Source organism: Eulemur rufifrons, chromosome 9, assembly GCF_041146395.1.
Source record: "Eulemur rufifrons isolate Redbay chromosome 9, OSU_ERuf_1, whole genome shotgun sequence".
In the NCBI taxonomy this organism is placed as follows: Eukaryota; Metazoa; Chordata; class Mammalia; order Primates; family Lemuridae; genus Eulemur; species Eulemur rufifrons.
Window position 1 is genome coordinate 54,358,236 of NC_090991.1, and position 25,105 is coordinate 54,383,340.

The 25,105-nt window shown below is 61.6% G+C and overlaps 2 protein-coding genes across 7 annotated transcripts in view; both read left to right on the forward strand.

Moving 5' to 3' along the window:
- Positions 1–6,826, forward strand: part of LOC138392262 (coiled-coil domain-containing protein 40-like) — a 23,190-nt gene extending 16,364 nt beyond the window's left edge. For both annotated transcript variants that reach the window (XM_069482947.1, XM_069482946.1), the window contains exons 10-14: positions 39–130; positions 1,440–1,560; positions 2,877–3,065; positions 4,501–4,659; positions 5,713–6,826. In XM_069482947.1, coding sequence (XP_069339048.1) covers positions 39–130; positions 1,440–1,560; positions 2,877–3,065; positions 4,501–4,659; positions 5,713–5,961 — 810 coding nt within the window. In that variant the 3' untranslated portion in view covers positions 5,962–6,826. The remainder of the gene's footprint in view (positions 1–38; positions 131–1,439; positions 1,561–2,876; positions 3,066–4,500; positions 4,660–5,712) is intronic.
- A 903-nt stretch (positions 6,827–7,729) lies between these two features.
- On the forward strand, positions 7,730–20,906 carry GAA (alpha glucosidase). Of its 5 annotated transcripts, XM_069482950.1 has the most exons (22): positions 7,788–7,935; positions 8,290–8,342; positions 8,465–8,503; positions 10,311–10,912; positions 11,489–11,634; positions 12,656–12,821; positions 12,909–13,005; positions 13,363–13,482; positions 13,560–13,678; positions 13,759–13,890; positions 14,781–14,891; positions 15,501–15,614; positions 15,719–15,803; positions 16,742–16,859; positions 17,341–17,474; positions 17,582–17,733; positions 17,868–18,016; positions 18,377–18,518; positions 18,944–19,099; positions 19,526–19,690; positions 19,895–20,047; positions 20,387–20,906. In XM_069482950.1, the coding sequence occupies exons 4-22, from the start codon at positions 10,346–10,348 to the stop codon at positions 20,444–20,446; spliced, it is 2,886 nt and encodes a 961-aa protein (XP_069339051.1). In that variant the 5' UTR covers positions 7,788–7,935; positions 8,290–8,342; positions 8,465–8,503; positions 10,311–10,345; the 3' UTR covers positions 20,447–20,906. The 5 variants fall into 5 exon arrangements, with proteins under 5 accessions (XP_069339049.1, XP_069339053.1, XP_069339051.1 ...); XM_069482948.1 differs by lacking the exon at positions 7,788–7,935 and adding an exon at positions 7,730–7,761 and having other exon boundaries at positions 8,290–8,503; XM_069482951.1 differs by lacking the exon at positions 8,465–8,503.
- The last annotated feature ends 4,199 nt before the right edge of the window (positions 20,907–25,105 follow it).

Sequence of the window (25,105 nt, forward strand, 5' to 3'; positions counted from 1 at the left end):
CCTGGACCCTCACAGCTAACCCGTCGCCCCTGCCGCAGGACGCAGAGCGGGAGACCCTCGAGCTGCAGGAGAAGCTGAGCCAGCTCGGCGAGGAGAAGGCGGCCGTGCTGAGCAACCTGCTGGAGGCCGAGTAAGTCCCCGTCCCGGCCACGCACTGTCACAGGTGTCCCTGCACCTGCAGCATCTGTCTGCCCTGCATTTAAACCCACCTGGGGAGAGGTTCTGGAACCCGCCCCCGAGGATCCCAGAAAAACCACGGAAGCCACCAAAGCCACGGCAGGGTCCTGATCCACCACCCTCGGGGGCAGCTCTTGGGGCAAACCAGTCATCACCGGGAATCGAGTGTTTCTTTGGGATAAACTTTTTAAAAATATGTATTATTTTTTACGGTGTCTGATTTTGAAAGGCACACACGCCCAACTCTAAGCACTTTATTCCGGAACGTGTGCAGAGGAGCAAGGGAAACACGTCGTTCCCCCTCTTTCTCCACCAGAAAACCACTGTGTAGGGCAGTTTCTCTCCTGTCTTGCTTTGTCTTCAACAGAATTGTGCTTGTCGTGTGTGTTTCCTTGGAAGCAGTATTTGTGGCTCTCTCTACACACCCATGCACATGGCTCTGCGTCCCCAGCTGGGACGGCTGCTGAGGCGCCAAGGTGTGTCTGACCTGCTCCGGAAGGGAGCGGACAGCAGAGGGACCATATTCCTTGTAGTTTGGTAGAGTCCGGGTGTAAAGCCATCTGGGATGACACTTGGGGGCACGTGTCTTCAGTGACATTTTGATAGCGTTTAGACTATTGGTCTATTCAGGCTTTTTACTTCTTCTTAAGTCAACTTTTATCAATTCTGTTTACTTTCTCAGCTCCTAAAGTTATATATTCGTGTTCCCTCCTTCTCCCTCTTCCTCCCTCCCTCCCTGTGTCTCCATATCTCTCCCTCTCCCTCTCTCTCTCTCCTTCTCTCTCTCTCTCCCTCCCTCTCTCCCCCTGTGCCACAGGTTTGTCTATGTCAAGGGTTGGGCCGGGCATCATGGCTCATGCCTGTAACCCCAGCACTCTGGGAGGCCAAGGTGGGAGGATCGCTTGAGGACAGGAGTTCGAGACCAGCCTGAGCAAGAGCGAGGCCCCGTCTCTACTACAAATAGAAAAATTAGCCGAGGCAGGGGGGTGCACACCTGTAGTCCCAGCTGCTCAGGAGGCTGAGGCAGGATGATGCCACTGCACTCCAGCCAGGTGACAGAGTGTGGCAAACACCTCTGTAAGGAGCCAGGCATAGCAAACGTCTCGGGCCTTGTGCACCCCGCAGTCTCTGTGCTTGTGAGGACTCGACTCAGCCATTGTAGCTCGAGAGCTAGGTAAGGCCTCAGAGGGTGAGCTCACTGAAGCATCAGAAGAAAACTCCTAATTTCGCCAGCTCTTACACTGCCTGTTCTACCCCTGAAGACACCAGATTATGCTTTGGGAGAAAAAAATCCAACTGGCGAAAGAGATGCGCGCCTCGGTGGATTCTGAGAGCGGCCAGACGGAGACCCAAGCCATGAAGGCTGAGATCCACAGGATGAAGGTGAGAGGACAGTGGCATGGGCAGGGCCAGGTGGCACCACCCACGGGCTCCAGGGACCTGTCCACACTGAGTCCCCGGCTCCCCCGGCCCCCGTGGGAACCACACAGGCCATGGCAATGGTGGCATTCTGGGGAGACACCCCCCAGCACAGAGACCTGCACTCAGCCTTCCTCCGACCTACCTGTCAGGCAGGGTCTGTCCACCTTTGTTCTCACCGCACAGAAACATCACAGAGCACACAGGACACACCGAGGCGCGTGAGCGTCATTTCACGGAACGCCATGTCACCCCTACTCCGTGCAGCCAAGGCATTCTGCTATCTCAAAACGCTGCCGTGACCCAAGAACTTCATGACCCACTAATGAGACGTGTCCCACTGGGAGTCAAAAGAGGCTCACGCAGTGACGGGTCCGGAGAACACCCCCATTTCGCCCTGGCAGCCGCGTTCTCTCTCCAAGGTCACATTTAGCGAGATTTCGTTGCCTTCAAAAAGGCTGGTAATTAAATCGCAAGAGCACCAAGCTAACAGTTCAGGGCCTTAAGGTAGAAACAAGAGCAGTTAATAAAAGTAAATGTGGCGTCGCCCTGACGATGCCATCTTAAATAAAAACTCCTCTAGGTTTTTTAAAAATACTCCATTTACTTGACTTTTCAAACCACCGCAGCCACGTGTGTTGGCTGCAGCAAGCCCAGCTCACCACCACAGAGGGGAGGAAAGAGAGGTCTAGGCGCCCCCATCCCTGCCTCCCGGCCCCCGACCCCCCTCAGTCAGGGCCACTGCGTCAGCCCCTGCGTTTGATTACTGTCACTTTGTGATACATTTTAAACCTGGATAAGCTCCATCTCCCTCCACCATTCTTAACTTGGGGATTCCTGCCTGTTTTTTGTTTTTGTTTTTTAAATCAACTCTAGACATAACTTAGAAAGTATAAAATATGCTTATTTGAAACCTACAGTTTGATGGGTTCCGACAGGTGCACACATCCACGTAACCGCCGTGATATTTCTGGGACTCTGGGAAGTTCCCACAACCCAAGCCCCAGCCCCGGGCCTGCAGACCCTCCGCCAGCTTCTCCTGATGTCACTGTCTGATAAAACCACAGTGCATTTGTCACAGCTAGGAGATTAACCTTGCCGCAGTACTAGTCAGATTCCCCATAACGTTACTTCCCGCCCTGCGTTCCCCTGGCGGGGCAGCCTTCGCTGTTTCCCTGCGGGACCAAAGACGGTGCCAGTGGAGGACGCTGGGTCGGCCCTGGCCACCTCTGTGCAGCCGGCGCCTCGGCCCTGCCCCAGCCCCTGTCCCTGTGCCCCAGGTCAGGCTCGGGCAGCTGCTGAAGCAGCAGGAGAAGATGATCCGCGACATGGAGATGGCAGTCGCCCGCAGGGAGACCTTCATGACACAGGCCCAAGGCCAGGGCAAGACGGGCCAGAAGGTGCTCACCCGGACCGACTTCCACCACAAGCAGATTGAGCTGCGCCGGAAGATCAGGGACGCTCACAAGGTGGGGAGCGGTGCGATGAGAAAGAGGCGGTCTAAACAACCTGTTCTCCCTCTGTGACCCAAGGAATATTCCAGAAGGGCGTTCCTGCTCAGGCGCAATGTCCATCGTTGGAGGTGGGGCGTTGCTCTGGTGCCCACTGGTGTCCCTGGCTCGTGGTCAGCGTGCGGCACCACCCCCACCAGCCGGCCAGGGCTGTCCTCCCGGTGAACCTGCCCCTACCCTGCCCCACGCTGTCCTTCCTCCCGTGAGCCGCAGTCGGTGCTGCTGGACCGTGGCTGTGACGGAGGTGCCAGTGGGCGCCGTGGGGACGGGGGAGCCCCGCTTGAAGCCAGTCGAACCAACCTGCTCTGCACTGGCAGCGGGGCTGCCACACCCTCTGGGCCTCGACCACACCGCCTGTGAAGGGGGACCATGACCCAGCTGGGCTGGGGGTGAAGGTGCAGCGGCTGTCGGAGGGGCCGCGTGCTCAGCAGGTGTTCTGGGCAGAGCTAACTGCCACTGTTTCGAGCCTGTCTCTGGAGATTGTCTTGGGATGCGTGGAACACCCACACCCAGAGGGGGCTGCGCAGGGCCAGACGCAGCCATATCTCCGCCCTTCCTGCCTGAGTGGCATCAGAGAGGCAGGGTGTTGGAGGGAGAGCCATGCATCCAGGCCCTGGCTCCCAATCTCTCCTCACTGCCCCGGGTGCCTCCCCGGTCCCCTGCCAGGACCCCCACGCCCACCCCTCACCCCACATCTTCCCCACACAGCGCCCGAGGCCTCCTGCCCCCCCAGCCACACCCCACACAACCACCACCACAGACGGGTCCTTTCTCTGGACCCCACCAGTCCCACTCCGTCCTTCCATGTCTGGCCAACTCTGAGTCACCGTTGTCTCTTCTCCCTCCCCACGCCTGGGCCCGTCAGCCACCAAATGCCACCAGGTTTTTCTTTCTCTAAACTGTGCTGCTTCCCCTGACCGTGGAACCCACACCAGGCTGATGGCGCTGGCCTCGACCCCTCCCTGTCTGCCACAGACGCCCCTGAAGCCCATGTCCTGCGGGGACTCTGCAGAGAGGCCTCACCCCTCCTTCCCAAGCGCCCCAGCCCACCTCTGCCCAGAGGCCGTGGCCCCTGCTCTTGGCACACAGCTGTCCCCAGGTCCCCATGTCTGAGCAGACAGGCCCGCTGCAGGAGGAGGCCCCCAGAACCACGCAGGCCCCTGAGTCTCTCTCTAAGCCCCGCCTTAGGAGAGCAGTCTGCGTGGTGGGCGCCCTGCGGGCTCGCACCTCTCCAGGTAACAGGTTCCCGAAGGGCGGTGACTCTGACTCCTCTTCGGGGATCCTCCCAGTGGCTGGAATAGAAGGCACCTGGCAGGTCCTCATGGCCCGACCCTTGTCTGTCCGCCAAGTAGCCAGGATGCAGGGGCCCAGCAGGGACCTGTTTACCTCCTAGGCCACCGAGGAGTGCACCAAAACCGTCCTAGAGCTGGAGGAAGTGCAGAGAAGCTCGAGCAGCGCCCTCCTGGAGAAGCAGCAGCAGCTGTCAATGATGCAGTCCGACTTGGACACGCTCGAAGCTGACCTCAGCCGGCTCACGGTCCTCAAGCAACAGGTAAACAAGTCCCAGGAGGTCCCTAGGGCTAAAGGCACCTCGGCCGTGGGTGTGCCACTCTCAGCAGAAGTCCTGTGTCTCCTGGGGTGGGGCCTCTCCTGGCCCGGCGAAGCGCAGCTAAAACAGCACGGTGCACTGCCGCAGTCTGTGGCTTTGGGATTCGCTCATTCGACAAACACTGACCCTGTACCTGCCACCCGTTCTGGGTGCCAGGGCTCCAGAGCAGAATAAAACAGACAAAAACCCCTGCTCCCTAGAGGTTACATTCCGGGGGCAGGAGACATGATAAACAGAATAAATAAAAAAGAGAGGGTGTTTCCGTTGTAATAATGCTTTGGAGAGAAACAACGCCGAGGAGCGTCGGGGCATCGGGTGGGCCGGGGGACCGAGGCCTTGGGCTGGGTGGTCTGGGAAAGCCACGCAGAGCTGACAGCATTTAAGTCAAGACTTGTAGGATACCCCAGGCAGAGGGGACAGCCCAGCAAAGGCAGGCCCTGGGGGTGTGGGCAGAGGGCCCCGCCCGGACTGTGATGACGCATGGTCATGACTTTGGGCTTTTCTCCGAGGGGAGGGCTTTGTGGAGAGGAGTAACTGGGGCTCCAGTGGGATCCTCTGGCTCTGGTATTGGGTGTGGCGGGAGGGGTTGAGGGTGGACACAGGAGGCTGTTTGAGGCCACCATGGTGCTGCCGGAGGATGGGGACGCAGGGACCAGGTGGTTGGGGAGAAGCTGCCGGATTCTGCACATAAATAATCCAGAAGCCGCCCCGCTGGGATTTCCTGCCGGACTGGATGTGGTATGGGCAGAAGAGAGAGCTTGAAGGTGACTTCAAGGTCCCAGCCTGGTCAACTGAGGCAGGTGGGGGAACGAGGGGCCGTGCACATAGCAGGTGCCAGGAATGTCTTCTAGATGGCGGGTGAACCAAGAGGCTCCAACCTAGTGGGCAGTCTCTTCTCCTAGTTGGCATTTCCTCGCATCCCAGTTTATGTGTGGGGCCGGCTGGCATCCTCCCTCTGATTAGCATAGCCTGACACAGGGTCTGTTTCCCACTCAGAACCTCTCGGAGATCGTGGCCCTGCAGACGCGCGCGAAGCACCTGCAGGCGGTGAAGGAGGGGAGGTACGTGTTCCTGTTCCGCTCCAAGCAGTCCCTGCAGCTGGAGCGCAGGCGCCTGGACGACCGGCTGGCCCTCATCGCCACCATCCTCCAGCAAGTGCAGGACGAGTACCCCCAGTTCCAGGAGGCCCTGCACAAGGTCAGCCAGAAGGTCGCCAGCAAGCTGGAATCGCCAGGGCCATCGTAGAGAGCAGCCGGGACCCCACCTTCCACGGCTGCCTGCCCCCCAAGAAAGAGATCCAGAAATGTGTTTATTACGAGGGACTTAGAATCTTTTTGTGTTCCTATAAACCACGTGTGCCCTCCGCTCGACACCACTTAAGAGGAATAGATAAGCCAGCCCACCTGTAGGAATTGCTCAGCCACTCCAGTTTAACCAAGGAAAACCTGACTTTCCAACCAGCCACGGGCGAAAGCCGTGCCTGTGGGTGCAGACACACCCCCAGGCTGGACCTCGCCATCCAGATAACCCTTCTGTTTGTGAGGCCCCGCAACACCTGCCGGCACAGGTGCACAACCTGTCGGCGAGCAAAGGGCGGAAACCTGCAGCACACCTGGCTGGCGGCCTCGGAGGCTGCTTCAACCCTCAGCGCCCCCTCTACCAGCAGACCCTCCCTAGTTTTTGCCATCAACTCCCCCAGAAAACTCAGGTCCCTTCTCCTGCCCTTACATCCAATTTGAGTTAAATTCACACTCACAGCTTGCAGGAGAAAGTCAAGGGCCCCAGACAGGTCATTTATGGAAGCAGGTGACCACTGACGTAAGAGCATCACCAGGAAAATACTAAGAGACCACGCCCGGTCTGCTCACCTGTCTCTTCACTATTTTTATTTTGAGATGGGGTCTGGCTGTTGCCCTGGGTGGGATCAAACTCTGGGTTCAAGGGCCCCTCCTGCCTCGGCCTCCTGAGCCGGGACTGCAGGCGCCTTCATCATTAACCCCGTGCTCTCTCTCCCACTCCCCTGCATTTGCAAGTACTAAACACCTAGTGGCTTCATTGCAGTTTAAAGGAAAAATGTTCTTGTAAAATAATTTCATCTTCAAACCTTTCAGCAGAAGAATTAAAAAAATCTTTTTCTTAATATGGGAGTCAGGCGTATTTATTCTAAAACATTGCAGAGATACAGAACCTACAGCCAGGTGCAGGGGGAGGTCTTCATGCCCACCCAGAGGCCACCACGCTGCATGTTTTGGCGCCTCGCCTCTGGGATTGTCTCTGAGCACACATTCTGTCTGGCAAGTTGAGATTAGACCTCGTTCAGTTATTGTGCCTCACTTCTAAAAGTGTGCTCATCTTAATGTAAGCATTTTCTCATTTTATGAAAAAGTTCCGTATGTCAACGTTTTCATAAACGTTGTTTTATAGATTATCACGTTTTGATTATTCCTTTACAGAATAAATGTAAATTACAGAGAGAATTTAAGGGGCTCCCAAATTCTGGCTGTTTTTAACCTCTCCACGCTGAGCACCTTTGTCTGCCTCTCCGGAGACGTCTCCATCCTGCAGGCTGGATTCGCAGAACCGCGGCTTGGCTGGCGCTTACGAAGTCCTAACAGCTGCAGGGACGGGGACCAGGCCTGGACCGCGCCAGCAGGTGCGACGACCCACCTCTGACCCCAAGGAAACAGCAACAGCGCGACCCCGCAGGCGCGGGCGGGCCTCTCCCGGCAAGTGCGCGCTCCCCTGGGACGCCTTCCCGGCCGGGCAGAGGTCCGGTTGGGGGAACGGGGACCCGGGTGCAGCAGCGGGGACCCGGGTGCGGCACCGGGCCAGAGTAGGAGGTGGACGTGGAGCCCGCGCCGGGATGCCCCGAAAGGCCCCGCCTGCTCCGCCGAAGCCGCCGCGAGGGGGCGCAGCGGGGCCGCGCACTCTCGCCTCGGGCGCCTGCGCGGGCGGCCCTGTCACGTGACCCCGCGGCCCCGCCCCGGCGCGCGCCCGGCTCCGACCTCGGAGTCCCCGCGGCGGGTCGGGCGCGCGTGCGTGGAGGTGAGCAACCCGGGCTGCGGTAGCCGGGCAGACCTGCGCCGTCGGGCCCTGTCCGGTTGGGGCTGGGGCGGGGCGCTCGGTCGGTCGGTTGGCGGCTTCCGGGTTGGAGAAGTTGAGGAGATTGTAGCCGAGGCCGCGCGGCGGCGAGGGGTCCCACCGGTGAGGCACCGTAGGGTAGCGACCCCCTGGGGGGTCCCGGAAACATCCAGATTCTCGTCCATCCGCCCAGGGCCAGCGAGGAGGGCTCTGTGCGTGCCGCCTCTCACGGGGGAAAAGGGAAACTGAGGCACGGGGAGGGGGAGACACCTGACTTCTGCCCGGGCTGCCAGTGGCAACACCCCAGAAGCGGGTTTGGACCCGCGGCGGGTCCGGCGTCCTCCCTGAGCGCGGAGCTGGAGCCCCTGACCCTGAGCCCTCCCCGTTTCTCTCCGGATTGCCCAGCTTGGCCGCAGCCCGGAGCCAGCCCCGCTTGGGGCTGGGGCTGGAGGCGTCTGTTCCGCATTTCTAGTGTGTCTTCCCTCTTCCTAGGGACGTAGTGCTCAGTCCTGGCCGTGACCCCAGCCACCCCTGCCGTTTCTGAGGTGCCTGGACCTGCCCCAGTCCTGGGTCTGAACCCCTGGAGTTGGGGAGCTCCACATCCCGAGTGTGGCCCCGGGGACCAGCTCTGAGTTCCCTCTGTCTGTATTTGGTCTTTGTCCCTCAGTCCTGGCACACAGCACCTGAAACCTTTGGAAACTGTGTGGTAAGGGTGCCTCTGTTTGCTCACGGATGGCTGTTGGCTGGGGGCACCTAGGAAGCTTCAGGACAGGGAGGGGAAGACCAAGGCCTGATTAGAGGGTTGGGACTCCCACCCCCATGCCCACCCCCACCTCTACCTCCAGAGAGGGCTGAGGGGCTGGAGATTGAGGTCATCACCAGTGGCCAGTGTCTAATCCACCCTGCCTGCCTTCTGGGAGCCCCCTTGAAAACTCCTGAACACAAGGCTCAGAGAGCTTCCAGGTTGGCAAACACTTGGGGTGCAGGAACGGGGACATCTGGAGAGGGCCCAGAGGTGCTGCCGCCCCCCAACCTTGCCCTAGGTGCCTCTTCCGTCTGGTTGTTCCTGAGTCGCATCCTGTGTCATTTGTAACAAACCAGCAAATGTAAGAAAAGCACTTTCCTGAGGTCATGGGAACCTCTGAATTTATAGCCAGTCACCAGAAGTACAAGTGACAAGCTGGGACCTGGAACTGGCATCTGAGTGGGGCAGTCTCGTGGGACGGAGCCCTTAACCACGGGGCTTGTGCTGAAGCCAGGCAGGTGGTGTCGGTTGAACTGAATTGCAGGACGCCTAGCTGACTGGGAGAGTGGAGGGTTGACTGGGGTGAGGAAGAAAACCCCACACATTTGGTGTTGGAAGTGTGAGTGTCACTGTGGAGCCCAAAGAGCCCTGATTTACCAGTGGCCCGTGGTGGGACGCCAAGCTCTGCTGCCGGGCGGAACACTCCCCACCCACCCTTTTGTGACCAGGACAGATCAGACTCCCCAGGGCCCTGCATTCCCGTCTGGTGTGTGACTCTTTCCCAGTGCCTAAGTGTCGGTGGTGGCCCTGAGCATGTGTCTCACAGCTTCCCACTGCAGGGAGCCTCCTTGGCAAGGCCCACGTACTGTGCTCTGAAATCGTCCCTGCAGCTGCTCCGAGGCCCGTTCCTCGGAGACCAGACCCCTCTGATGCCCAACTTTGGTTTGAGGACCCCCCATGGGGACCCCCCTCCCACAGTCTTGCTGCTAGGAGCCTTCGTTCTCCTTCCCTGGGGGTCAGACTTGCACCTGGAGGTGGCCCTCCCAGCCTGCCGGCTGCCTGCCACTCTCTCTCAGACAGACCAGAGGGACTCCCCTGATACAACCCTTGTGTGTCCCATCTGCTCTTGGAGTTGGACTAATACAATGTTCTTTATAAAATATTTAGAACATTCAGATGCGCAAAACGAGGTAACACTTGTTAATCTGACCCTCGCATCCTCGTGGGGCTCAGGTGCAGCTGCCGTGGCAGAGCTCCTGTTTCTCCCCGTGGGCCGCGGGGCCAGGAGGGGCTCTGGTCTGCGAAGTCATCAGAGGTCAGGCCCCTTCTGTTGCGTGGCTTTGCCACCGTGTGCTGGTCAGCAGGAAAGGGACTGAGGGAGGGTGGCGGGTCTCGCAAGCGCTTAGGGGTTGCAAGAATCACTTCCACTGACACCCCGTAGGCCAAAAGTTAATAGCCGCAGTCACAACATCTGTGCAGAAGTGGGGCTCCCTCCACCTGCTGTTGTGACTTGTCCGTTCACTTGTCAGCTTGTCTCACTTGGTCTTTTTGTAACATTTTAGAAGCCTTCATAGTGCGGTATTGCGCAGTCCCCTGTTTGTTGCTTCTCTCTCCCTGCCCGCCCCACCCCAGTCTAAACGGGGCTGCCCCACCCTGCCCCAGCCTCCTCACCTGGGCCCTGGGAGGGAGGATGCGCCACTTGGGCACCCTCCTGGGCACTGCCGGGTGAGCTGCTTTGGGCATTGAGCCTGGCTCCTTCTCCCCGCAGGCCTCCGGAGCTGTCCACACTGCCCGGCAGCCGCCATGGGCAGGCAGGCCCTGACCGTGGATGTGAGGTGGCCGCCCTGCACCCGTCCCCTGCTGGGGGTCTGCGCCCTCGTCTGCCTGGCCACAGCTGCCCTGCTGGGGCACATCCTGCTCCGTGATTTCCTGGTGGTCCCCCAAGAGTTGGGTGGCTTCTCCCCAGTCCTGGAGGAGCCTCGCAGAGCTGCCCAGCCGGGAGCCAGTAGGCCAGGGCCCCAGCACACCCTGGAGCACCCTGGCCGTCCCGCAGCAGCACCCACACAGTGCGACGTGCCCCCCAACAGCCGCTTTGACTGTGCCCCAGACAGGGCCATCACCCAGGAGCAGTGCGAGGCCCGCGGCTGCTGCTATGTCCCAGCAAGGCGGGACCCACGGGGCGCCCAGATGGGGCAGCCCTGGTGCTTCTTCCCGCCCAACTACCCCAGTTACAAGCTGGAGAACCTGAGCTCCTCCGAAACGGGCTACACGGCCACCCTGACCCGCTCCACCCCCACCTTCTTCCCGAAGGACGTCCTGACCTTGCGGCTGGATGTGCTGATGGAGACGGAGAGCCGCCTCCGTTTCACAGTGCGCGGGGGCGGGCAGGGACACGGGAGGGACACACAAGCACTTCACAAGGGGTGTGTGTCGCGCTACTGCGTGTCGAGCCCTTAGTGGGAGCTGAGGGGTGAGCAGACACAGTGGCTCCCTTGGGTGGGGACACAATGACAGGTGTTCCAGAAGGCAGGCTCAGGGCTCGTTTATCTTTATGAAGAGGTAGATCAGGGAGAATCGGGTTTTATTTGCTGCCACACGCAGCAAATAAAAGTACAGATGCCCAGTAAACCTGAATTCCAGGTAACCAAGGAATTTTTGTCTTCAGTGTAAACATGCAATGTTTCGGACACACTTATGCCAAAAAACTGTTGGTTATTGATCTGAAATTCAAAGTCACCGGGTGGTCTGTATTTAACCTGGCAACGCAGGGGAGGGGTCCTTCTGGCTGTAGATGAGGACACCGAGGCTCAGAGAGGCTGAGCGACCCGCCCGCGCTCACACGCTGGTGCGTGGCTGCGGCAGGCCTCACCTGAGCACTCGGAGCAGGCTGTGCTCTGAGGGGGGGGGGTTTGGGGGGTGCTGGCACACCTCCTTCTCTCCTTTTAGATCAAAGATCCCGCTAACAGGCGCTACGAGGTGCCCTTGGAGACCCCGCGTGTCCGCAGCCGGGCACCGTCCCCACTCTACAGTGTGGAGTTCTCAGAGGATCCCTTTGGAGTGGTCGTGCACCGGAAGCTGGACGGCCGGGTGCTGTGAGTGCCTGGTCCCCGTGCCCCTAGCTCAGTGGGGTCACCCTGCCTGCCACCGACCCCTGACCCCCTCACGGTCCACCCTCCCCATTGGGGCCTCCTGGCTGTTCCTGGACCACCCAGCACTCGCCCACCAGGGCCTCCACCTGGCGCTCCCAGTTCTTGGCGTGGATTTTCCCCCAGGGAAGTCTGGCCATGTCAGGAGATGTTTCTTTGCTGCCACAGCTCAGGGGTGCTACTGGCATCCAGTGGGCCGAGGCCGGGGGTACCCAGGACAGCCCCACAGAGGGTGACCCGGCCCAAGATGTCAGTGGGGCCGAGGCTGAGACACCCTCGTCCAGTCCGAGGTGGTGCCCCCGCCCCAAGCATCTCACCCGGTTTTATTATTTTGTTTATTAAATACCGACACGCCACTTACTATGCACTAGGCGTGTAATCATTAACTCGTGTGATCCCCATGGCAACTCAGAAGTAGGTGCCACTTGCATCCCCACGTGCCAGACAAGGACATTGAGGTACTGCGCAGCCAGGTGGCCTCACTGTGCTTCGCGTCCCTCCAGGGCTCACGTCCCCATCCTGATGGCGCGTGTTTGGCTCACTGCTGTCTGCTGTGGCAGGAGTCCTTCCGCTTCCCTCACCCCTGGCCACAGCTGCTAGCCCGGGTTGCCCCGCCGCGAGCCCCGGGCAGCCGTGTGCCGAGAGAATGAGCAAATCCGTGGGTTGCGCCCTCGCCCTGTGGGGGGCATTGGATACACCCAAGCATCCTGGGGTTCGCCTTGGACTCGGGCTCCGTGGCTGTGACCCCCATCTGGGATGGCGCAGGCTGGCTGGGCAGCCCGCCTCCTGTGAACGTGCCCTCCGTGCGCTTCATGCCCGGGCTCGGGTGCTGGGCTCGTTGGACCTGGCGTGGCCGCCCGTCCCTGGGTCAGCACGTCCAAGCCGGCCAGGCCCCTCCAGCCTCCTGGGGCACCGGGCCCGGGTGCTCTCTGGGAGGGTGTGAGGGAGCCTGGCCTGTGCCCTGCAGGCTGAACACCACCGTGGCCCCCCTGTTCTTCGCCGACCAGTTCCTGCAGCTCTCCACCTCCCTGCCCTCCCAGTACCTCGCGGGCCTGGCCGAGCACCTCAGCCCCCTGATGCTCAGCACCAGCTGGGCTAAGGTGACCCTCTGGAACCGGGACATCGCCCCCACGGTACAGGAGTGGTGGCCATGGGGTAGGGGGGCCGGATGCGGGGTCTGGGACCACAGGGGCTGAGGTGCCGTCTCCCGTGTGTCACAGCCCAATGTGAACCTCTACGGGTCCCACCCTTTCTACCTGGCGCTGGAGGATGGCGGGTTGGCGCACGGAGTGTTCCTCCTGAACAGCAACGCCATGGGTGAGCTGCCCGCCTGGGCGGGGGCTGGGCCTCCCCTTCTCATCTGAGAAATGTGGCTGGTGGGCTGCAGCCTCTGCCGGCCCTGCCCGTCTGTGCCCCTAAGGGGGTTCCGGGACCCCACCCTGGAGGTGAGCAGAGGCCAGGAAGGAGTCTCGGGTCCCGCTGCTCGGTGTCCTTCTGTCCTGCGCTGATTCTGCAGCAAGCAGGGCTTGGCACGGCTGTCCCCACCCCACCCCGCCAGGCCACACCGGCTCCCCATGGGGGAGCCTCGTTCTTTGCCTGTGGGTGGCCTGTCCTCAGGGTGTGGGGCCCTCCAGGTGGGGTGTTTGTCCCTGAGCCCCAGGGCTGCTTCCCCAGATGTGGTCCTGCAGCCGAGCCCGGCCCTCAGCTGGAGGTCGACAGGCGGCATCCTGGACGTCTACGTCTTCCTGGGCCCGGATCCCAAGAGCGTGGTGCGCCAGTACCTGGACGTCGTGGGTATGGCCTGCTCCCGCCACCACCCCCGCCCTGCCCCGAGCCGCCACCCCACCCTCACCAGCCGGCTCCGCCTGCAGGGTACCCGTTCATGCCGCCGTACTGGGGCCTGGGCTTCCACCTGTGCCGCTGGGGCTACTCCTCCACCGCCATCACCCGCCAGGTGGTGGAGAACATGACCGAGGCCCGCTTCCCGCTGGTGAGTGCGCGGGCGGGCGGGGAGGCGGGGGCTGCTGGGCGCGGCTCCCAGGCCCCAGCATCGGCTCGTGTGCTGCGCAGGACGTCCAGTGGAACGATCTGGACTACATGGACTCCAGGAGGGACTTCACCTTCAACAAAGACGGCTTCAAGGATTTCCCGGCCATGGTGCGGGAGCTGCACCAGGGTGGCCGGCGGTACGTGATGATCGTGGTGAGTGCTGTTCCCGTCCCTCTGTGCTCCCTGCTGTGGCCCCTGGCAGCGATTTCTGAGGGTCTTTTTGACACGGAAGGAATAAGGACAGGTTTACAGGCCTGGCCCCTGCTGTCCCTGGAGGCCCAGTTCAAGGTCCCTGGAAACATGTCTGTTCCTCAGGACTCTTTACTTGCAGGTTACTTCAACTGCCCGAAAGCAAAAGGCGGGGGCACCCTAAGCTGAAAAGTGCCAGACGTGGGGGCAGCCGGGACCATGGAGGCTCCACATGTGTCCTGGGCCTGTCCTGTCCTCAGGCAGCTCTGTCTCCTGGAAAGGGGGGAGGGAGGGCACTTCCGTCAGCTCCCCAGGGCGGACCCCCGGGTCACCCGGCACACAGACAGAACCTCCCCTGGTCTGGGGCTGGTCCAGCCCGAGTCTGGCGCCGGCCCTCTGGCCAGAGGGGATGGGCGTGAGGAGAGCTGGGAAGACTGGGCGGTCCCGCCACGGGGACCACCTTTGGAAGGGGAGAGTCAGTTGCTGAGAGGTCTGGAATTGCGCTGATGTCGCTCGTTTCTGTCATTGCTCTGAGAGCTGCAGACTTAGTGGCCAGTCAGAGCAGGGAGGGTAAACACAGACCTTTTCTTTCTCACTTTTTTTTATTATGGAAGCAATAAATGATCACTGTAGAACCTTTGTGAAACTCTAGGAAGCTTGAAGGCACGTGTTGCTCACGTCCTGGTCTGTCCCCACAGCCTTCCGGCCGTCCCAGGCAATGTGCACCCACATGGCTTCGTCCCCCACCCTGCCCTCACCAGCACTGCCTTCAGGGCCTTCCCCGGTTCCCGGTGCCTGGTGCCAAGGCCCTGGGCCACGTCCTTCCCCTCCTGACTGGCTTCTCTCGCCCCCAGGATCCCGCCATCAGCAGCTCGGGCCCCGCCGGGAGCTACAGACCCTACGACGAGGGGCTGCGGAGGGGGGTTTTCATCACCAATGAGACTGGGCAGCCGCTGATCGGAAAGGTAGATGGGGTCTGGGGACAAAAGGGCAGAAAGCAGAGGCTACCGGCCAGTGGGAACAGGACAGCTGTTCAGGAAGAGGGTGGCATTTCAGAAATTGTCACATCTGGCGGGACAGATCGGGAGGGGCAAGTCACAGTCGGGGTGATGGCAGCTCCTGACGAGGAATGCCGCCTTGGATTGTTCCGTCTCGGGTCTGTGACTTGATGGGCAGTGGGCCCAGCCAGCCACAAGCTCTGCAGACCCCCAGTGAGGCCCTGGGGTCCTCCTTGTCCCCCCGGCCCTTGGGGCCTTCCCAGGGGGAGCTCCATGGAGTTGCACCCTCCACCCAGTGTGGGAGCGTGTGGGACTCAGTTCCAAGCTTGGACGAGGTCCTCCTCGTGACGTCTCCAGTTCTACAGTCCAGGCCCGCCCCCGCCCCCCACCGTGGACGTGTCGGGTGGCCCCGCCCACGTCCATGCCTGTGGGGAGAGACCCCGCTCATTGACCCCAGGGTCCGGGTCTCTCGGGTTTGCCGATTTGGGCGTAGACAAAGAGCGGGACGTGGCAGGGCCTCAGTGTGTGCTCTGGGAGGGGCCCACCCCCCCCCCACTCTGGCCTCTTGTCATCCAGGTGTGGCCCGGATCCACCGCCTTCCCCGACTTCACCAACCCCAAGGCCCTGGACTGGTGGCAGGACATGGTGGCCGAGTTCCACGCCCAGGTGCCCTTTGACGGCATGTGGATTGTAAGAGCCCCACCCCCGCCCTGGGTATCCCCGTGGCTCCTGGGGACCAGCCCCACCCTCTGTGCTCTGGGCAGGGACGCCCACCACCGGGGCTTCTCCCGCAGGACATGAACGAGCCCTCCAACTTCGTGCGGGGCTCTGAGGACGGCTGCCCCAGCAACGAGCTGGAACACCCGCCCTACGTGCCCGGTGAGCCCTCCCACCGCCTCCCCGAGTGCCGCCTGGGGGTTCACGGCTCAAAGCAGGATTTCCCAGGCCTGGTCTGGGAGGCTCAGAGCGTTCATTTCTGTGAAGCACTGGGCAGCGCCAGCCGGGGGCGTGGCGGGGAGGGGGGAACCCCAGGAAGAAGGATCAGGTCGGGAGCCGCCAGCCAAGCGGCGCAGACACGGACGTGCAGAGGCACAGCCTTGTTGAAGGAAACGGCGTTAGTGACACGTGGTGCAGCAGCAGGGCGGACTCTGCTCAGGACCACCTTGATAAGTACAGGGACCCCTCAACGGGGTCTGGCTTGGGGAAGAGATTGGGCTCAACTCCAGACGCCAAGGGGCAAGTGGGAATTTACAGCCAGGGAGCTTGGGTCGGTGGGTGGAAAGTTACCAACAGGAAAATTGGGTCGGGGATTCTGACGGAACCAACCCAAAGGACCTTGCTGAGACAGGCCAGGGTGGCCGGGGGTGGTCAGATATTGATGATGGGGCTTCCCACTAAGCTGACTCAGTGGGTTCTTTGCTAAAACTGGATTTTACAAGGACGTGCACAGACGGGCCTAGGAGGGTCAGGAGCCTCAGACTGAAGTGGCCAAACAGAAAACCTTTGTCACCCCGCAGAGGTGGGGGTTTCAGGGTTGGGTAAACAGGCAGGGAACACTTGTGAGTCCAGGGATGGTGGATGAGAAGTCGGGGGTCCGCAGAGGCCACCCCTGAGCGCCCAGCTCGAGCCTGCCTTTGGGAACGGTGGAGACTGCACAGGGTTGTGTCCCAAGTCCAAGGGTGACGCTGTACGCGGAGGCGCCGGCCGGCAGGGGCGTGGGAGCAGCTTCGGGAGGCACCTGTGGAGGGGTCCCGGCGGGGCCTGTGTGGTTAGAGCCACCACGAGGGAGCTCCTCGGAAACCAGCCCCGTCTTCCAGGTGTGGTTGGTGGGACCCTCCAGGCGGCCACCATCTGTGCCTCCAGCCGCCAGTTCCTCTCCACACACTACAACCTGCACAACCTCTACGGCCTGACCGAAGCCATCGCCTCCCACAGGTGAGGCCCTGCCCAGCCCGCTCAGCTCTGCCCTCGCAGCCTGCCCCGCGCCCGGGCTGTGAAGAGGGGCCCGGCCTCCGCTGGGCCCTGGGCACGGGGGAAAAGAGGAAGCCCAGACAGCCCCCGCTGCTCCCCCAGTCCCTCTGGCACTGCCAGCCCGAGCTGGAGCTGTCCCTCCCGCCTCATGCCTGGCGCCTGCAGAGGAGGGACCCAGGTGTTGCTGGACAGGGTGGTCTGCACCAGCAGGGCCGTGTGACCCCTGCAGGGCTGGGGGATGCAAGTGTGGTCAGGGCAGCCCAGGTAGCACTGACGTGCCCAGCAGACAGTGGCAGGGACCTCGCCGTCCTCCCCCTCCATCCTCTGTCTCATTCCGGACAGCTCCTGGCTCCCAGTTCCACCAGGTGCTCCACCCAGGCGGGTGGTGACAGGGTCCTGGGTAGTCCCACTCACTCAGCCCTCTTGGTGTCCCCTGCCCGCCCAGGGCCCTGGTGAAGGCTCGAGGGACCCGTCCCTTCGTTATCTCCCGCTCAACCTTTGCGGGCCACGGCCGATACGCCGGCCACTGGACGGGGGACGTGGGGAGCAGCTGGGAGCAGCTTTCCTACTCCGTGCCAGGTGAGCACCCCGAGGAAGGGGCTGCCCAGCGGAGCACGTGTGCCCCTCCAGGGGAGGCTGGCCGTGCTCTAGGCAGCCTGAGGCCCGGCCTGACTCTGCCCTCGCAGAAATCCTGCTGTTTAACCTGCTGGGGGTGCCCCTGGTCGGGGCTGACGTCTGCGGCTTCCTGGGCAACACGTCGGAGGAGCTGTGCGTGCGCTGGACCCAGCTGGGCGCCTTCTACCCCTTCATGCGGAACCACAATGACCTGCACAGCCTGGTAGGGCGGGTCCCACCCACCGGGACCCTGCCCTGGGAAACCCCATCCCCACACGGGTGGCCAGGGAGTGCCCAGGTCTGCGGGGTGGAGACTCCAGGGGACCCGCGGCCCCAAGGCTTCCTTTTTCTCCACAGCCTCAGGAGCCGTACAGGTTCAGCGAGCCGGCCCAGCAGGCCATGAGGAAGGCCCTCGCCCTGCGCTACACGCTGCTGCCCCACCTCTACACGCTGTTCTACCGGGCCCACGTCGGCGGGGAGACCGTGGCCCGGCCCCTCTTCCTGGAGTGAGTGAGCTGGGCGAGGGAGGGGTGGTCTGCGTGGGCCCGGAGGAGTGAGTGAGCGACAAAGAGAAGCCCGGGGCCGGCCCCTCCCCGATGGCCTCGGACACGAGCCCCGACTCCTGCCCTGGGCACAGGCTGCCTGCGGTGTCCCACGGCGAGAGGGCCATCTCGGCCTTGGTGTCGACTTCAGTCTGCTGCAGCCAGCCCTGCCTGGTAACCCGAGTCTCCCGACTCCGTGAGCTCCCCGAGATGGGAGCGCCAGCTCTTTGTGGGCCTCCCGGCGGGTGCGTGTGCCGACCACAGACGGCTGTCTCCGCCCCAGCCCGGACCCCGTGCCCACCTGCCTGTCCCTGCCATTTGAAGGTTCCCCGAGGACCCCCACACCTGGACCGTGGACCGCCAGCTCCTGTGGGGGGCCGCTCTTCTCATCACCCCCGTGCTGGAGGCCGGGAAGGCTGAGGTGACTGGCTACTTCCCCTCGGGCACGTGGTACGACCTGCAGACGGTGAGTCCTGGGGACCCTGCACCAGGAGTCTGGGGACACCAGGGGCCCCTCCCGCCTGTCCTGTGGCTGTGACCGGGTGGTGGGAAGGGGGCATCCGTGGATTCCTGGCCGTGTGCCCGGCCCTCACCCGGGGGCCCCGTGCACAGCATCCCATCAGTTCCTCCCAGCACCCCCATTTTCCAGATGAGAAAACCAAGGCCTGAGCAGGTAACCTGCCAGGTAACTTCTCTGGCTCTGTCCCCACTGAGTGCCAGGAGGGTCCCTGCAGTGAGCCCCGATCTGCTCCTGAGGTCACCGCCCAGCCTGTGTGCGCCAGGCCTCCTGGGCCTCCACATGGAGCCGGGAAACGGGGAGGTGGCTCCCAAGGACAGTGTGGGGGCTGTGGCACTGCCTGGGACGCTTCTCAAGGGGATGTGTCCTTCCAGGTGCCCGTAGAGGCCCTTGGCAGCCACCCACCTCCACCTCCGCCTCCAGCACCCCCCAGGCCAGCCGTGCACAGCCAGGGGCAGTGGGTGACACTGCCAGCCCCTCTGGACACCATCAACGTCCACCTCCGGGCAGGGCACATCCTCCCTCTGCAGGTAGCCGGGCCGGGCGCCGTGGTGCAGGGTGGACACCACGCTGCCGAGCCCAGGGGGGCGCGGGGAGCTGGGGAGGGGAGAGGCTCGGGAGGGGCCGCCCTGGGTGGGAGGACCAAGGCGCTGTGGGCCAGTGCAGGAAGTGGCCTCGGCCAGCAAGGGCAGAGCACAGCCGGCAGCCACTCGGCAGGTCTGCACGTCGGAGGCTGGGCCAGGGCCTGGGCTCCTGAGGCTGTGGGTGGCACTTGAAGTGGGGAGGGTCTCAGGCCAACCTGAGTGGCGTCAGCCAGGTGGTCACCACGGGCACACAGCCCCCCAGAAGCGGGCATCCTGTGGATCCTGGGCTCCCGCAGCCCGGGGCTGTCCCAGCCTAGCACCTGCCCCGACCCCAGGCCTCCGTGTCCACATCACGCGTCCACCCTTGTCCAGGGCCCCGGCCTCACAACCACAGAGTCCCGCAAGCAGCCCACGGCCCTGGTCGTGGCCCTGACCGAGAGCGGGGAGGCCCGAGGGGAGCTGTTCTGGGACGACGGGGAGAGCCTGGGAGTGCTGGAGCGCAGGGACTACACGCTGGTCACCTTCCGGGCCGGGAACGTAAGTCCTGGACCCCCAGGCTGACGTGGTGGGGCTGTCTGGGCGAGTGCCCTGCTGTGTGAGGGCAGCCACTCCGCCAGGCAGGCCGCGTAGCTCTGCCCCTGGTCTGCACTGCACAGGCCAGTCCCTGATGCCGTGGCGAGTCCCCAGCCATCTGCTGTCACCTCCACACTTTGTCTTTCTGCCTCTCTCTGTTCCGGCCAGAACACGGTCATGAATGAGCTGGTGCGCGTGAGCGGGGAGGGGGCTGGCCTGCAGCTGCGGAAGGTGACCGTCTTGGGGGTGGCCACGGCCCCTCAGCAGGTCCTGTCCAATGGCGTCCCCGTGTCCAACTTCACCTACAGCCCCGACACCAAGGCAAGAGGGCTCTCGCCCCCTGGGGTGGGTGAGGGCAGGGGCACTGGGGCCTCACAAGGGGCAGAGGGTCATGGTCCTTGGGGAGCAGGGGGCAGGTCGGGCCACACGAGCTGTGCCTGTCCTCTCCCCGCGACTGCCTTCAGGCATGACACCAGCTGGGCACGGGGAGGGGGCTGGTGCCAAGAGCCACAGTCCCCCATGCCAGCTGGGCAGGAGCAGGGCAAGCGGCCTCCCAGGGCCCGGCAGACCCGCGCCCACACGCCCCCACCATCCGCCAAGCCCCGAGGGTCTCATTCTTGTTGGGGGTGGTTGGTTCAGTTTTTCTTCTTTCTTCCCCAGACTCTGGCCGTCCCCGTGGCGCTGTCCGTGGGGGAGCAGTTTCTCGTCAGCTGGTCGTAGCCAGTGGCAGCGGCTTGATCCTCACGGGGGAGGCTGGTTTCCCCCGAGCCTGGCGCTCACGGCGGCTGTGTGCGTGCCGTGGTCCCCTGAGCAGCTCACGCTGCCCGTCGTGTCTACCTCCAGGAGTCGGGGCTTTGGGGTTTGCTCCCCAGATCCTGCAGCTGCTCGGTGGGCTCCGGGTCCCTCTGTCCGGGTGTTGAAAGGATTGTGTCCCCTGAGCCCACCACCCGCCTTCTGTCCCTGACGCCAGAGAATGTGCTAGAGCAAGGAGTGTTGCCTCTACCCCGAGGTCCTGCCGCCAGCCTGCTGTGACCCAGGGAAAGGACAGAGCTTTGTCCCCACAGGCTCCCCCAGAAAGCTGCCTGCCAGGCCGGAGACGGAGCCTTGGGAGAATGCGCAGGCCGGGGAAGTCCTTTATCAGCATTTCAAGTGCAATTGTCTGTAATAAAAGGGCATTTGGAATCCCTCTTCTGCTGGCCCTGCTGGGGCTCGGGGCAGGGAGGGCGAATCCAAGGGCCGTGAAACAGGCAGCCCCTTGACGTGCCCCGGACACTCCTGGGGGTGCGCTGTCCTCTGCCTCTCTCAAGCCAGCGTCCTTCACGTCCCCACGTCACCCAGGTCCCCACTTTGCCCATCTCGGGTGACCCGACAAGGTCCACCTGGGCCTGGCGTCAGAGACATGGGTGGGAGATGTGGCCCCACCCCTGGGGCTGTGTGGCCCTGAGGACCTCAGAAGGGCCCCCCACGTGGACAGAGGACCTCAGGCAGAGGCCAGAGGTCTGTCCCCAGGTGATGGCCTTGGCGGTAAGTTCGGCCCAGCCCGAAGAGAGGGAAAGTCCACTGTCCACAGGTCACGGCGCCAGCAGACATCCCTGTCCTTAGCCGGCCAGACACTTCATCTCCCCACGGAGTCGGGGGCCGGGGCAGCGACCACGCCCCGTCCTCTGCAGAGAACCCGGTCATCTCCGTCACCTTCTGAAACCCGGGGTAGGAAGCGCAAGGACCTGCCGTGGAGCAGCGTGTCCGCCCGGCGGGTGGCGCCCCGTCCGCGGGGTCAGCTTCTGCAGGCGCAGATGAGCCCGTCCACCGTGCCACAGTCGGGCCCACAGGCCGGGCCCAGAGCCCCACACGCCACTTTCACTGTCCCTATCGACACGATGCGTCACCTCACGCCCAGGCTCATCCGTAAGGTGGACACAGCCGTGACGGTGATAACGTGTTGGTTCGGCGCCTCCCCCTAGTCCCGTGTGGGGCCAAGAAGCAGAGGCCTGTCTGTGAGGCAGGCCCGGCCGGAGGGCTCGGAGGGGACGACCCACTTGGGAGGCGTGGGCGTCCCCGGGCGTGAGCCTCCCTGAGGGCCTGGGAAAACCACATGGAGCAGGTGACAGACACAGGAAGGCGCCCCTGCGCCCGCGCCCCCAAGTCACTGGGGAGAACACAGGAGCGGCCCCTCCCTGGGCAGCAGCCACCCACCAGTGCCCTTGGCCTCGGTGCTGAGGGCGTCCTGCCCCCGATGCCCGGCCAGGCCCTGCCAGGGTCCTCACCACCTGTGCCACTGGATTCGACCCTTCCTTGGCTGCTGTGACAACACGCTTCAGACCGGGGGGGGGGGGGTTCATAACAGCAGGAATCTCGGTGCTGGAGGCTGGAGCCAGATTGAGGCAGCTGCGGTGTCTGGCGAGGGCCGCGCCTGCTGTGTGGATGGCATCTGCTCCGTCCGCACGTGGTGGAAGCCACCGACAAGCTGCCTGCCCTGGTCACCCCCCAGGGGCCCCACCTCTCACTCCTCCCCACTGGGGTCATGGTTTCAACATAGGGATCTGGGGGGACACAAGCCTCAGCCCCGCACAGGGGTCGCAGCAGTCCTGGGGGCGGGGTTTGCCTGCTGCGGGGCAGTTCCCGTGGGGCGGGGACGGGAGGCGGCTCTGTCTGCTAAGAGGCTGGGGGTCTACTCACGTGGGGTCCCCACGGCACAGCTGTCACGTGGACACTGGCACCTCAAGGCAGCTTCGTCTGTTTCCTGGCCAGGGCCCCGTGCAGGCCCTGCTTCAGCGGGAGCTTGTTAAACACAGGTGAATTAGAACACTCGGGAGCCTCGCAGTGGAGACATCCTAGTGCCCGGGGTGGTCCCCTGCCACCCACCCTCTGCCCTGGGAGAAGACACCCATCGCGGGTCTCACGGCCCAGCCCCCGCACTCTCCTCCCAGCCGCCCCCAGAGCAAGGCCTGTTGCTGGGGACAAAACGCTCTTGGTTGAGGTTCTGGGCAATGAGTTACTGCCTGTGACCAGGGTCAGCTTCACGCATGTGACCTGCCCAGGCCCACAGGGCCCGAGCTCAGAGGGCACCGCGGGGTTTAATAATCCACTGTCTCCATCTTGATATTCTTAGTAACTTTTTAGCAAGGGGCTCTGCAAATTAAGTAGCCCATCCTGGGGTGGAGATGTTTCTCCTCTTGTTTATATGTTGGTATAAATTAAGGGAAACGCTTTTTCCCCGACTAGTGGAGAATGATCAGGAGGCCCCAGGCTGATGTTAGAAACCAGCCGAGAATCGTAGAGTGTCAGACATCAGTCAGGGGCCTGGCGTGGGGCCGGCGGGTCCTTGGTGTTGTGAGCCGTCTGCCCACTCGCAGGAGGGATCGGGGTGCTGTCCCAGGCAGCCCTAAGTGTGTCTCAGCTACTTGCAGCCCTCCGTGGGGCAAACCAAAGACAGTAATCGACTATGGCGCCTGCAGAGAAGCCCTCTAGCGGCCACCTCGGGGCCTCATGGGCCTTCTCTCTCTTCTTCCTGACCCCTGAGGCCCACAGAGGAGCTGGAAGGGAGGGTCCCCTGCACCGCCTGCCCTCTGAGACCGTGGTGGGCGGGGGCCAGAGGGAAAGGCAGGAAAGAGGCTCTAATTGGGCAGGTCGGCCATCCATGGGGTGGGGGTGGGGTGCACAGGTAGCTGCTGTGGCTGTTCCCTCGGGCTTGTCAGGAACCAGCAGATGCCGCAACAGCGATTCTAGCTGTGTCACCACCAGGCGCAGCTGTGGCAAGAGCAGACTGTCCAAGCCGGCAGAGCCGCTGGGACCCTGCCGTCCCAGCGTGCTGGGCACCTGCCGTGGTTTTCCTTTCTTGTGACGTCTGTGTCTCGGTGTCAGGTAACGCCGGCTTCGCAGGAGCAGTTGGCGGTGCCCCCTCGTGTGTTCTGACGGTCTGCGAGGGGTTGGTGGTAACTGTTTACAGCTTTAGTGGAAGTCACGCCGAGGCTTTTGTTGTGGGGACTCTCACATTGGTCTTCCTGCCTGTAGGTTGTTCCGATTTTGTGTTTCTCACTGCGTCAGGCCTGGTTGTTCTTTCCAGGAATGTGTCCGTTTTGTCAAGGTTATCTGTCTGTTGGCATAAAATTCCTACTATTCTTATGACCCTTCGTATCCTGCAAGGTCAACTGTAGTAGCACCCCTCGTCCCAGAGTGACTGGAACCGTCTTTTCTTGGTCAGTCTCGCTAAAGGCTTGTCAACTGTTGATCTTTACAGAGGACCAACTTTTGGTTTTAATTGTCTCCATGGTTTTTCTTTTTTTATTCCTATTCTCGCCTTGGGCGGACAGTTCACAGTTACTGGAGTTACGGTGCGGCTGTTCCGGTCCTAGTCCCTTTGGTCTCCTTCATCCATTCTTTTTCCCCACTCAGGCCTCTTTCTCACCACGTGTTGTTTCGGATTCTATTTTGTCTCCTACGTTGGCTATTTCTGTTTCACTTTTTTGACTGCTTTAGGGCTCATACCTAAAAATTACTTAGTTTTACACACGTCACACATCTTTAATTCATCACAATCTGCCTTCAAGCAAAGAATCTTGACAGTATAGGCCTGTGCCTTTCTCTGGCCTTGTGCTATTCTGTCATATAGTTTGCTTCTATATATGTTGTTATTTTTGTTTTAAGCAGTCTTTAAATCTTACCATAAATATGCCAACAGTGTAAACATTACCATTCTATTTCTGTACCAAGACCTGCTAAAGGGCCAGGGTTCTGGGAACAGGCTCTACGCTGCTAAAAAGGAGTATAAATTGGTACAGAAGTCCTTCTGGAAAGTAATTTGGAAAACACGGCTTCATCCAAAAAACCACTTCTGAAGATTATTTATCCGAATGGATCGTCAAGTGTGCACACACACACAGTATCTGAAAACTGCTTCCCAAGTAAGGGATGCGCGGTACAGAGACCAGAAAAGTAGAAGTTTTTAACACGTGGAATGTTTATGGCGTATTACTAAGTGAAAAACTTAAGTTACCCAACAGTGGCAAAGTGACTTAGAATTTTTGTCAAAAAAGTACTTACTTTATGTACAAGTACAGAGGTACAACATGAGTTGAAACACGAGAACAGTCATCAAATTGTTAAGTGATTATCTTTGGATGAAAAAGACTAAGGATGACTTTTTAAAAAAACTATACATTTCTGTTTTCTGCAGTGAGCTTATGGTTTGGTAATTAAGTTACATAACCCAGGGTTTTTCTTCTTGCCTTGGCTGCCAGGAACCTTGGGAAGCCCCTCAGGGTCTACACAGCCATTTCCCCGAGAGACTCACCAGACCTACCCCCCAACTCCACGCTCAGCTGCCACAGGTCACGGCTGATACCCTCTGGCCTCTGCAAGGGTTGTGGCCCTGACTGCGCC